Raw genomic sequence first — 13,039 nt, 5'->3', positions numbered from 1 at the left:
TGAGAGCTGACCCTAACTCAGCTCTGACACTCTGACCCAGTGTCAGAGGTTCTGATGACTCAAATGGCAGTGCGAGAGAAAGGAAAAGAGCTAGGTGTAGGTGGGGACCCGGATGCACAAGGAGATGAGCAGTGTGAGATACCAGGAGAGAGGTCCAGAACACCCTTCTTCAGGGCAAAACGCTGCATTGGAGGTCATGATCTTGGGACCAGCCAATTCTCTTGATTTCCAAGGTGAAGGACCAGGCAACTCAGTATGGGGCATTGAGCATATCAGGCAAGCTGCTGCCAAGCAGTGATGACCTGACAGGAATTAAGCAGGAAAAGTGGAGGAGAGGATGCCCTACATGCATTGGTGGGAACAGGATGGATTTGCAAGCTCAAGGACACCGGGAGCTGCAGTTCCCCGGTGGGGAGGGGATGGGCAGGGCTGGCCTCACACATGGACTGGGCCCTTTCCTGCAAACCTTTTGGGCTTCCCTCCCACTTGGCATCCACAGTAGGCCACCCTGTCTTCTTCCAAGTCCCTTGTGATCCCCAAATTCTGACCCAGGGGCCTGTGTGTTGTTGGACCAGCAATGGAGAGAAATACGGGGAGCTGGGTGGACTCCAGCAAGACTCACTCTTGCAGGCATGCCACACAGAGAAGCCCAGTTAGAAATGCCTGGTGTCCCATGCCTGGGTGGGGCAGGTCCACAGGTATCCCCTTCACTGGGCCTAAAGAACGTGACCACAGCACGCTGAGGAACCCACTGCAGTGAGACCCCTGACTGCCTTAACCTCTGGGCAATGGCTTCAGAAAACCTCCCCGTGTGAGGAGGGGCCCAGTGGGGTGTTATGAGGGTTTTTGGGTCTTCAGAAGAAAAAAAAGCCTTCTGTAAGGTTCGAGTTGTTGGAAGGGGTGGGAAGCGAGTTCAGAAGCAAAAGAAGAGGTGATCTGCTGGCAACCAGCATTTCATGGGGATGCAGGCAAAGACAAAAGTCCCCATTCTCTGCTGCTCACAATGGGTCTTTGCTGAGATGCACAAAGCCCTCTTCATTCGTCCTTAAAGGGCCTGCAGACCTTCCTAGTGTTAGACCCGGTTTATTTTGCTTCCCTCCCCGAAGGTTTACGGTTGTTGATATTTCCAAAGTTTTCATTGTGGGTCCCACTGTGAACCCCTTTCAAAGCTGCGTTCATCCCCAGGAGCATGCTGGGCTGGGGTAGGGGAGGGCTCTGGAGTTGGTGCCTCAAATCTCAGTTCAAGCACAGGGCCCGATGTGCCCAGAGCTTATCACCGAACCCACCCTCACCCCCACCCCTTTCTCCAGCTCCAGACTGTTGGGCTATTTTGTAGTCTGCCACGCTGAAGACATATGAGTTAGACTACTGGGCTCCGACCTTCCCACCCTGCTCCTCCTGCAGCGGCCCTGAGGATACACCACGTTAAGGACCAGCTGCCTTCTGTACTGATTTCTCCTAAAGGCCAAGGGGAGCAGCAGGTCTGTCTTGTTTGATAAAATAAAGGAAATCTGGCAGGAACAGGGAGGAGACAGACCAATTTCCCCCACTCTTTCCTGGCACCGGACCCAGGAGCTCCACAAGACAGGATCTGGACTAGGGCTTTTACTGCTACATTCCCAGCACCTAGAAAGTCATTTGGCATAGGGCAGGTGCCCAATAAATATTTGCTGAGTGGCTCAAGGGTGATAGAATGGATGAAAGAAGAGTGGGTGGAAATTGGGGAACATCCACAAACAGAAGGTTCTAGAATGTCCCAAGAGAAGGATAGTGTTAGGGAAGGCCTAGTTCATGGTATTTGGACTGGACTTTGCCCTCTTCCTCCCTCCTGAGGCCTCTCTGTGGTGGAGAGTTTAGTTAATAACCTCAAGGGAGTCCTGTTCAAGGCTGGGGTCCACCCAACATTGAAGGCAGCAAAACCCCGACCTGGCATTGGGCGTCTAGCTAACTGGCTGGGTGCAGCCCCCAGTGAATAGGCTCAGATGAGTATCTATAAGCACCCTCTAGTTCGGCCATCTATGTGAGTTGTCTCAAAAAGCCCAGTGTCAAGAATCATCTCTTAATAAGTGTTCTCGGATTCAATCTACTCGGCTGGTTGTCTTAACCCACTCACTCCGTCATTCCTAAGATTATGAGTCTTCTTTTTTTTTTCCCCCGAATGCTGTAACGCATTCCTGGGGTGAGCATCTATTCCCAGAGCTCCAGATATGAGGGGAGCCATGATTCATGCACTAACTAGCTGTTGACCCCCCATCTACACGGTGTTAGAACAACACAGGCTCATTTGAAACCTCTACCTTAAATCTTTCATGAAGAAAACCCAGGAGTGAGAAAACCTTACAAAAAAATGTTAGAAAGCAGCTTGGGTGTTCTAGAAGGCCTTTGTCATTAGGTGGTGCTTCGACCAGTGTCTGGAGGAACAGAAGGACTTACTAAGTATCATGATCTTTCCCCTGACATTCCAGGAAAAGCGGGCTAGAACCTCACGGGCAAAACGTTAGACATGAAGCCGATTGCAGGGGCAGAGGTGCTTGACTGCACACAAGAGTTGTGGATGAGGGGATCCCTGGGTGGCTCGGAGGGATCCCTGGGTGGCTTGGCGGTTTAGGGCCTGCCTTTGGCCCAAGGCATGATCCTGGAGTCCAGGGATTGAGTCCCACATCAGGCACCCCGCAGGGAGCCTGTTTCTCCCTCTGCCTGTGTCTCTGCCTCTCTCAGGAATAAATAAATAAAATATTTAAAAAAAAAAAAGAGTTGTGGATGAGAATGCCAAACTTCACTGCAGGTCTGGTCTCCCTCCTGACAGCCTGTAACCTGGGCCTCAGTGCTCCTGGGCAAGGGCTGATGTGCCCTAAGTCTCTGACCCGACATGGTACTGTACTGGACATGCTACGTGTCCCACATATTAACTCCCCTGTGACTGTTGAGCTGTCCTGGAACGTGTCCAGGCAAAGGCTGCAGGGGCTTTTGGCTCCCCTCAGTCCTGTGTGGCTGACCACACTGTCCCCAGCCATCCTCAGCCCATGTACCCTGCCTTCCTGAAGCTTGGGCTTCCCTTCATCTTCATGACCAGTCCTTCCCTCGAGGCCACTCTTTTGTAGCAGCCTAAGCACCTCCCCGGGGCCTGCCACCATCCTCACTCCCCAGCCCCCCTACCTGGAATCACCTAGCATGGCCTCCAAGCACCCCCAGACTTGCTGAATCTGCCTCTAGGATGTGTGGGTTACTGGGGTGGCCTCACTCACTGCCATGCCCAGTGCTCTCCAGGGGCTCTAGCTATTCCTCAGACCCCAGGCGGCTCTGTCCCAGCATGCAGGCCATCGCCACAGGCTCTCCAACTTTAAGTACCTCAGCCACTCATGTTTCCCTGGCACCCTCCACGGCCATGCAGCTACTGCACTTCCTTCCTGCTGGACCCGCCAGCCTCCCAATCTCCCAGCCCTACTCCTTCCTACGTTGGATTTCCACATGCTCTTTTACCTCAGGAAACCCAGAATTCACCACTACCATGGACTTCCACTAGCTATGGCCCTGGGGGCATAACTGTAGCCACCTCCTCTGTCCCCATTTCCAGGAGCAATGCTGGCTGAGAATATGACTGCTGCCCATCTGCATCATGGCTAACCTCTGCCTGGGCAGCTTTCCCACCAGCGCTGGGGAGGCACCCAACACCCCGCACAGGAGTCCTGTTCCTTCTTGGTAGATGGCTTGCCCGCTACCACCCTGGGATCCTTGCCGACTGTCTGGGTTGCTGGACTCCATCTCTGCCCCTTGCTCACCTCTTCCCCTTTACCTCTTGTCCCTGGGAGAGCTGACCCCCCCATCTCTGCCCTCATTGCAGTGCTGTCCTGGGGCCCCCAGTTTGCTGCCCCTGGGACCACTGCTCCATCAGACTCCCCCACCCCTTCCTGATGCACAGGCCCTAGGTGGAGAGCACACCAGGCTGTGCTCATCATCCCCATGTACCTCTGTCCATGGCCAGCTCTCTGAATTCTTGAGAATCTACTCCTCCATGTGACCACCCCTGCAAATTCCTGCTTCAACCCATCTTACTTCTGCTAAAACTGCTGATAATAATCACAGGCCCACTTCAAAATCACCCTCTCTTTCCCTGAGCTTCTGCACTGGGGTTTATCTGGGACTGAGCTTCTCCTACAAGAGGCATGAGATGAGGAGCTCCATCCCACAAGCCCTTGACCATGGAATCTAACATGATTGCTTTCTCCTCCTCCCCCTCGCTCCCTCCCTTCTTTCTCCTTCTTCTCCTCTTCTTCTCTCCCACTGCCCTCCATACCACGCACCTTCCTAATCTCATGCCTCTCTTGCTCTTCCCCTGTCTCTGGCTCTTCCTGCTATTACTGGTCTGCCCGTCCCACTTGCCCCAAGACTGTAGGACCTTCCCTGAGAGTCAGGAACACATCCTATTCCCACAGAGACACCCTGTATCCATCTAGGCCATACTTGGGGGAGACTAAGTCACTTAGGCTGCAGGGCAGTCTATTAGTGAGATTCCAGGACAGTGTAAGGTTAGAGTCAGTAGCAGATTTTAGGTGAAAAAAAAAATCAGTCCTTTATTAATAATTACTGAATCTTGCCATCACTTATAAATCACAGGGGAAACAGAGCAGATTAGTCCATACATAATTCAATGCTCCATTTTAAAGGAACTGTAGAAGAATTTAAAATTGAATCAACCATAATTTATGTTCAATATGTATTGGTGGAATTCTGTTTTGTTACTTTTCTTTTTTCAGAAGCTATTAGATAACTCAAAACATCAATATCCTTAGATATCAGCCATCATTTATCAAGCAGCTGTAATATTTGGCTAAGGAAAATATGCCCAACCAGAAACACTTGGTTTCTCACAAATCACTGTGGGATGGTTCAGAGAAAAAGGAACCTAACATGCTAATCATGACTGTGCCTGGCCCAGTGGCTGGAAATATCTGAAGCCTTCTCCAGACTGCCATCTCTGTGAAGGAGGCTGAAAGGCCAGGACCAGGCCCTCTCCCCGACCCTGACAATACAGCTGGAGAAGAAGGATTCATGTAAGGCATATTTACTTCCTGTGAGATGCTTAACCTGGTTTTGGTGACATCAGTATCTACATAAGGTCCTGAGATCTTGCCCTGGGTCTTCATCTCAGCCCTCAAAGGTGATCAAGACCTCTACTGCTAGTGCCTTTCCTGGCTATGTTCATTCAACCCAACCTTCCTGGGCCCATTAGGACCCACATCCTTCCCACCTTCTGGCTACAGGCACAGAAAGTGGATGGACTTGAGAGGGTCAAGAGGCTGAGGCCGAAGATGAGGGACTTTGAGGGTAAGAGGGGGGGACCCAGGAGGAGGCTCACATGCCATGTGGCGAGTCCCAGTTCTGGTTGGGCATATAGAACCTCTGTTTCTCAGCCTGGAAATGTTGGAGAATACTTACTGGTTTGAAGCATACTTACTGGTCTGTAAGATACTAGGAGAGCCATGGGTGGAAAGAGCTGTGTGAGTGCAAATTACCATCATTATTACAACTTCCAGAAAAGAAGGAAGACCCACTATCATAATCCCCACCTTTGGCCAGGAATGGCCACATTTAAGAGCCACAGTGGAAAACCAAAACTCAGAGGCTGGCCATCAACTCTGGCTACATGTTCATTACCTGTGTAGTCCTCTTCATCCTCAGGAACCTCAATCTGGGGCAGTGACAGAGCAGACTTGGGGGACTCCAGCACCGGGGCTGAGAGTTCCAGCATCCGAGAGCGTGACTGATGGGAGCTGAAGGTGGTGTAAGGATGCTCTGCTGTGCCATACAAGATGAGGCTCCATTCTTTCAATTTCCCTGAAAGGTACCAAGCCCAGGGTCACTGGCCAGTCATGAAATCTCCCACAGAAAGCTCCTGAGGTCCTTGGCCCAAGGCCTCCCGCACTCACAGAAGTGCAAGGCACAGGGGTCCCACTGGAGAGCTCCGCCCCCACTACCTCCCTTCCCAGTCACCCAAGGACCAGGGACTTGTTCTCTGTGTCCCCCACCCCCACCCCGTCTCACTGCAGCTCCCCCAACTGGCTCTCTTCCCCTTCTTGGAATATCCATAGAGTAGATCTGGGGCCTGGCCCCAAGCCTTGCCCCATCTGCTTCCAAATGGGACAGCTGGGTTACACCAAGGAGTCCTGCTATTTGGATCAATCACCCAGACCACAGGAAGACTGGTCTTGGGCTCCTTCCTGTGTAGCCAGCATGGGTGTGCAGGGAAGTGTGATGAGGTGACAGTGGTTGTGCAAACCCAAATGTCCCTAGAGGGTGGGTGCAGGGAGGATGTCCTTAAGAATGGCAAGATGAATGGCACAGATGCCAGACTGTGTGGGGATGGGGAGCGTGAGAGGCATGCGGAGGGCAGGAGCATACCCAGCCATGCTCCGGGTGGAGCAAAGAGAAGGTGGGTGGAAGGGACCCACCCCCTGCCATCGACCTTCATGTGGGAATGATGCCCCATGCTGCTAGGTTTTCTCAGAGGTAAAGAGAAGTGAGAAACCTGGCCTGCAATTTGCAGGTGAAATCTGTGATGTTTAAAAACAAAACAGGGGATCCCTGGGTGGCGCAGCGGTTTAGTGCCTGCCTTTGGCCCAGGGCGCGATCCTGGAGACCCGGGATCGAGTCCCATATCAGGCTCCCGGTGCATGGAGCCTGTTTCTCCCTCTGCCTGTGTCTCTGCCTCTCTCTCTCTCTCTCTCTCTCTCTCTCTCTCTCTCTCTGTGACTATCATAAATAAATAAATTAAAAACAAAACAAAACAAAACAGAAAAACACTTCAGGGGCACCTGAAGTGGCTCAGGGTGGCTCAGTGGTTGAGTGTCTGCCTTCTGCTCAGGTCATGATCCCAGGGTCCTGGGATGGAGCCCCATACCAGGCTCCCTACTGAGCAGGGAGCCTGCTTCTCCCTCTCCCTGTGCCTGCTGCTTGCCCTGCTCATGCTCTGTCTGTCAAATAAATAAATAAAATCTTTAATAGACATGCATGTGGACCGACCCCGGTGCAGACCACAGGTCTGGGCATCTATTCCTTAAGATCATGTCCCTGAGCATTCAGAGCAGTGAGACCACGTTGAGGAGGTCACTGCTGTCCTTCTAGTGCAAAAGAGGGGCCAAGGTCCAGTGTGACCAGCAGGGGACACACTCCTCATGCTCATGGACTCACTGTAGCTTCAGGCCCACACACAATCATCTAGCTGTGAGCCACTTCAATGAACCCTTGTGACCAGCCACCGGGACCCAAGCTGGGAACAGTGTCTTTGCCAGCTTCATGTCTGTGTCAGCTGGGACAAATCTCTGTCTTCCTCTTCATTTTCCATCATTGGTTTTATTGGCAATCAGAATGCTTTAGGTGAGGGAAATTAGTGCTCTCATTCTTAACTATTGATTTATGTTTTTATTGTCACTTCTGCTCATATTACTCTACTTCTTTGCTCTGAATAGCAGGCCATCTGCCCTTAGATATCCGCCTATACACTATTTTTGCAATGTGGGTGGTTCTGCTGGTATAACTTGATACTTTGTTTGAATTCCAGGAATATCATACTCTCCCTAAATCCTAGAACAGGAAGCTCCCGCTTGTCCACATACTCCAGGAACCTCTGGGCAGTAATCCATACTGCCCGCTAGGTGCTACGTGGAGGACAGAGGCAGGACTGGTCTGCACATACTAGGCCACACTCTGGTGCTGCTCTCAGTGGTGTCTGATGTTGATTCAGTTACACAACATGGCACATACCACACTCTAGCTAACCAAGGTCCTAAGCCCCCCAAAGCCTGCAGCCCTCCAACTTCCCAAATCAGGCCCTGCATCACGTGGGCCTCTCCAAGCCTGGCCAGAGCAGGATGATGCAGGTCCTTCAATTTGCAAAAACATTCCTGAGCTACTTGCTAGTACACAGACTTCCAAAGGGCCTGGTTCTTCTAGACACTCCAAGGCCATTTCCTGAACACATGCCTAACATGGACCACACAGTTGATGGCACCATGAGAAGTACTTTGCACGGGTACAAGTGCAGAAAACACAGTCCCTGGTTATGAATTATCATCTGTTCTCAACCTCTGAAGACCAAATTAGAGACACATTTCAAAACCACAAAGGAGCCTGGGCACATTAACTGCAGGGCAAGGAGCTGATGGAGGCAGGAGCATGAGGACCACGCGACAGGGAGCAAAGCTCTGTAAGCTGTCATTTGAGTCAGGATCTGTTTCCACCCTGTATCATGTCTCTAAAAACACCCACCAAAGGGTGTTGCCACTGAAATTAGGTTCATATTTTCAGAAACAGTTTGGGTAGGACAAAAAAAGAGAGGCCACTCTGAGCTCAGGATCAGCACCCCACCCCATAGAGGGAGGGAGCGCAGAAGGAATTATAAGAAACCAAGACTGTAGATCCTAAGATTTCTCATCATAAGGAAAAAAAAAATCAAAGTTTTTTTTCCTTTTGCATATGTGTGTGGATGTGCATCTATATGAGACGATGGATAGTAACCAAACTTATTGTGGTAACTGCTTCACAATTTATATAAGCCAGGTCATTATTCTGTACACCAAAAACTTGTGCAGTGCTGAGTGTCAGCCATATCTCAATAAAACCGAAAGGAAAAAAGGAAAAGAAATTTAAGAAACTAGCAGTAGGAGCTGCCTTGAAGGGGAGTTTAGGGTTCAGGAAGAGAAAAGAGACTTCATTTTTACTGTATTCCCTTGGGGACTGTTTTATTTTTTTAAGCCACAGCATATATAATTTAAGAAGAAATTTAGTTTAAGGGAAAAAAAAGTGGTTGTAGAGTCATAGAAAAAACATTTAAAAAACTGTAGTATTCAGGGCTTTTGGTTTATGTTTCTGAATAAGTAATGCATACGAATAGCTCAAAATCCAAAGGTGTAAAAGGGGAAACAGCAGAGTCTCCCTCCAGCCCTGCCTTTTGGCCACCATCTCTCTTACCACAGGTGATGCACTTACTCGTTCTTATGCATCCTTCCTGAGGCATTTTATTCTTTACCAAGCAAGTATGAGCATATGTGCATATATCCCCCCCTTCCCTTTATTAACACACCCCGCAGAACCTTCTGCACCTTGCTTTTTCTGTGAACAATACATCTTGGTGACCTTCTCATCACTGCATCAGAGAGATGTTGAGCCATTTGCTTAATGATCCCAACTGATGGGCAGTTAGGTTGTTTTTAATTTGCAATTACAAACAGTGCTGTGGGGCGCCCCAGGTGGCTCCCTCATTAAATGCCTTGGCTCAGATCACGATCTCCCTGTCCTGGGATCAAGTCCCTCACTGCTGTTCAGCAGGGAGCCTGCTTCTCCCTCTCCTGTTGCCCTCCCCCCCCCGCCCCCCCCCCCCCCGCTCACTCTCTATCTCAAATAAATAAATAATCTTAAAACAAACAAACAAACAAACAAAACAAAGCCCAAACAGTGCTATAACCTTGGTCACAAGAGGAGGGATCCAGGGAGGGAGAAAGAGGTAGTAGAAAGAGATAGAAAGAAGTTCCAGTATGTGACCAGGTTCCCAGTCCCAGCTCCTTCCATGCTCACCATTGCCAGAGTCTGCCCTCGCTTTGGGGAGATGAGACATATAGGCATAGAAAAAAACACAGAAAAATAGGAGATCATATGGGGGGGGGGCGCTATGCCAAACCAGGGACTGCATCCATCCTCAACAGAACTGCAGGAGGATTTCAAAATATTGGCCTGCTTTTGACAGAGCATTTAACCAGAGAATATTCTTCACCATTCAAGATAATATGCATGCTTGTTCAAGTTTACCCTGACAAAAACTCAACCGCTACCATTAATTCCTTAATTTCCAGGAGAAGGGGTCTTAAAAGATAACCTAATTCTTTGGTTTTTCTTCCCATCAGATTCCTGCGACTGTAGAAGAAAGAATGACAAATCCACCTGCTTAACCACTTGGGGCCGGCACCGCCAGGATTCTGCCTCCAAATGTCACCAGCAAGCCCAGGCAACAAGAATTGTGTGAGAGGCAGACGGTAATCCTGGCTGATGCCAATAAATGGCTTTATCATCATTCACTATCTTCAGTGCAGCGTTTCCCCTCGATGAATTGAATTGGTAATGAACAAACAGGATTATTCCTATTATTCAAAGGAAGAACCAGCATTAAGGGGAGACTAAGGTTGAATTCACCAATAGGAAAGTACCAGCAGTAATGAAGCTTTTCTCTGTCCGGCATTTTGAATTAAGCATTAAAAATCCTTGAGAGGGGAATTTACAATTGGAGACAAAGAGGGTAGAAGTGGGGGAATGGTTTTGTTAGGCTAAGGACTCTGAGCTAATACTTTAGAATTCTTGGGTTTTCTTTGGCCATGAGAAGTTATTAACAATAAAGAATTTATTAATCCTCCCCCCACCCTTATATTGAAAATATGCAAAAAAAGAAAAAAGAAAAGAAAAGAAAATATGCAGGGAGCAATTCTTTAGTCAAAACATAGTAAAGAAAGAGATGTCTGGAAAAAAAAAAATCAAGAAATACTTTTCAGTTTCACCCCCTAGTGGAAGTTTTTTTGTGAGGGCCAAAGAACCTGATTTGCAAAGTTTATGAAGTTTAATGAAGAGGATTTGGTGAAAGGAATAAAGAAAGCTTACCACCCTCTGTTTATAAAAATATACAAAAACACTTTAAAGGGGGGATTTTATGGTATGTGGATTATATTACACTATACTTCAATAAAGCTATTATATGAAATACTGTGAATATATATATTTATACACACACATGTGTCTATTATACATACACAGAGAGAAACCCAACATTCACTCAATAAATTTAACACATCATTAAAAATGCACTTTAGACCCACATTATGGCAACTAAAAGGGAGGAAAATAAAGGGAATATAGGAAATGATCTGGAAAGGACAAGGAAGAGTGTACACCTGTGTGTGCTCACCCTCAGAGCCCAATGTAAGACAGGGTAGATGATCCTGTAGTCATAAAAACCATTAAAGATGATATTTTCAGTACCAGGAAAAGGATCTAAGAATCCTAGGTTCCAGTGTTCATTTAAATGAAGGGTAGAGGGCTCCTGGGTGGCTTAGTCAGTTAAGCACCTGCCTTCAGCTCAAGTCATGAGGGACTGAGCCTGGCATCAGGCTCCCTGCAGGAAGCCTGCTTCTCCCTCTGCCTAGGTCTCTGCCTCTCTCTGTGTCTCTCAAGAATAAACAAGATCTTTAAAAATAAATAAATAAATAAATAAATAAGTGAAGGGTAGAAACAAATATACATTTGGTGAAGAATAATTGTCCTGTACAGCAATGTACAAAATCGCATTTTCTTCTTTTTTTTTAACAATTTTTTAAAAGATTTATTTATTTATTTATGATAGACATAGAGAGAGAGAGAGGCAGAGATACAGGAGGAGGGAGAAGCAGGCTCCATGCCGGGAGCCCCATGATGGACTCGATTCCAGGACTCCAGGATCGCGCCCTGGGCCAAAGGCAGGCGCTAAAGCACAGAGCCACCAAGGGATCCCAGAAATCGCATTTTCCTTAATGGAACCAATAAGGTTAGATAGGAAATGCTCAAATACCATCTTTTTCATATTTTTTACTTTTTTTCAAAGTAATGAATTAATAGTTTGCCAAGTCAAGTAAGCTACATAGTTTTTTTTTTTAAGCTACGCGGTTTAGACCAAAGACAGAAGTCCTTCATGTCACTCGCCCCTACCTCTCTGAGTCCATCCCTCAACACAGCATCTTTTCATACTTTGAGCATGTGTTCTAGCATTTAGTACCACATTGCTTGATTAAATGTTCATATGCTATATCCTAGTTTCTCAGTTTTAGACACCATCCAGTGACAACCTACCTAAGACATGGAGAAGCCCCACTCTCACACCATCCCTCACACACTCATGTCCTCTCCAAATCCCCAACACTCTGTTAACACCATTTCTTACAGGGTCAGCATTTAGTGTCTTCCCCACCCCACTCTCATTTCATTTTGTGGGAGATTTCCTCAGGTCTTCTAACCAAACAATTGACTTTTGTAATTTTTGCCTCATGTTTAAAATTTTCAAGGCATTGATCTGGTTCTTCCAATGTTCTTTTCTCAAAATGAATAAATCTGTTCTTGTTTTATAGATGAAATATTTTCTTTTATCTTCCCTGAGGACACCTATGAGATAACAGAATTTATATCCTGGTCTCTGTTTTAGTTCTTGGCACAGAGCTCCTGAGAACCTTGTCATTTCCTGATTGGGAAGAGCAATAGGAGCATCTTTTGTTATAATATTTGCCTTTGACCCTGTTCCTGACTCAGTACTAACATCCTTGTAAATTCCTAAGTGATAAGAACACTAGGAGCATCCTTTGTTCTACGAAGGGGACTTGGGATGGGCTCCTGGATGGGGGCTGGTCACCAAAAGGACCAAGCTACGATTAGAAGCTTGGAATTTTCAGCCCTGTCCCCCACTTCTCTAGAGAGGGGAGAAAAATAAAGTCAGTTACTGATCATACCTACATGAGGAAGCCTCCTTAAAATCTCAATAGTATGTGGTCTGGTGAGATTCTAGGTGGGCAAACACAGCCATACCAGGAGGGTGACACACCCTAACTCTGCAGGGACAGAAGCTCCTGCTCTTGGGACCCTCCCAGACCTCACCCTTCCTGTGTATCTCTTCATCAATCTATTCATCTGTATCCTTTATCACTTCCTTTAATAAACTGGGGAAGTGTAAGTAAATGCTTCCCGACATTTTGTGAGCTGTCCTAGCAAATCAACGGACTCCCAAGAGGAGTTCTTTAGAACACCAATCTACACCAATCTACATTAGGTCAAAATCACCGGTGGTAACCTGAACTTGTTATTGGCATCTGAAGTGTATATGAGTGTGTAGGTGTGGTAGGCAGTCTTGTGGGACTGAGCCCTTAAGCTGTGAGATCTGATGCTATCTCTGGGTAGATGGTATCAGAATTGAGTTAAATTATAGGACACCCCATGGGCGTGACTAAGAATTGTTTGTTGTGGGAAAAACCACACACTT

The 13,039-nt window shown here is 47.7% G+C and overlaps 1 protein-coding gene across 4 annotated transcripts in view; it reads right to left on the bottom strand.

The window, feature by feature from the left end:
• The window catches only part of PCSK6 (proprotein convertase subtilisin/kexin type 6), a 183,567-nt gene that overhangs the window by 18,821 nt on the left and 151,707 nt on the right, over positions 1–13,039 (bottom strand). For 2 of the 4 annotated variants that reach the window (XM_072737112.1, XM_072737114.1), the window contains exons 14-15: positions 5,656–5,835; positions 5,456–5,494 (exon numbers count right to left, since the gene is read on the bottom strand). In XM_072737112.1, coding sequence (XP_072593213.1) covers positions 5,456–5,494; positions 5,656–5,835 — 219 coding nt within the window. The remainder of the gene's footprint in view (positions 1–5,455; positions 5,495–5,655; positions 5,836–13,039) is intronic. The other 2 variants (XM_072737113.1, XM_072737115.1) reach the window with 1 other exon arrangement.

Source organism: Vulpes vulpes, chromosome 14, assembly GCF_048418805.1.
Source record: "Vulpes vulpes isolate BD-2025 chromosome 14, VulVul3, whole genome shotgun sequence".
Classification (NCBI taxonomy): domain Eukaryota; kingdom Metazoa; phylum Chordata; class Mammalia; order Carnivora; family Canidae; genus Vulpes; species Vulpes vulpes.
The sequence above is the reverse complement of the archived record's forward strand: the minus strand, read 5'-3'. Positions and strand labels throughout refer to the sequence as shown.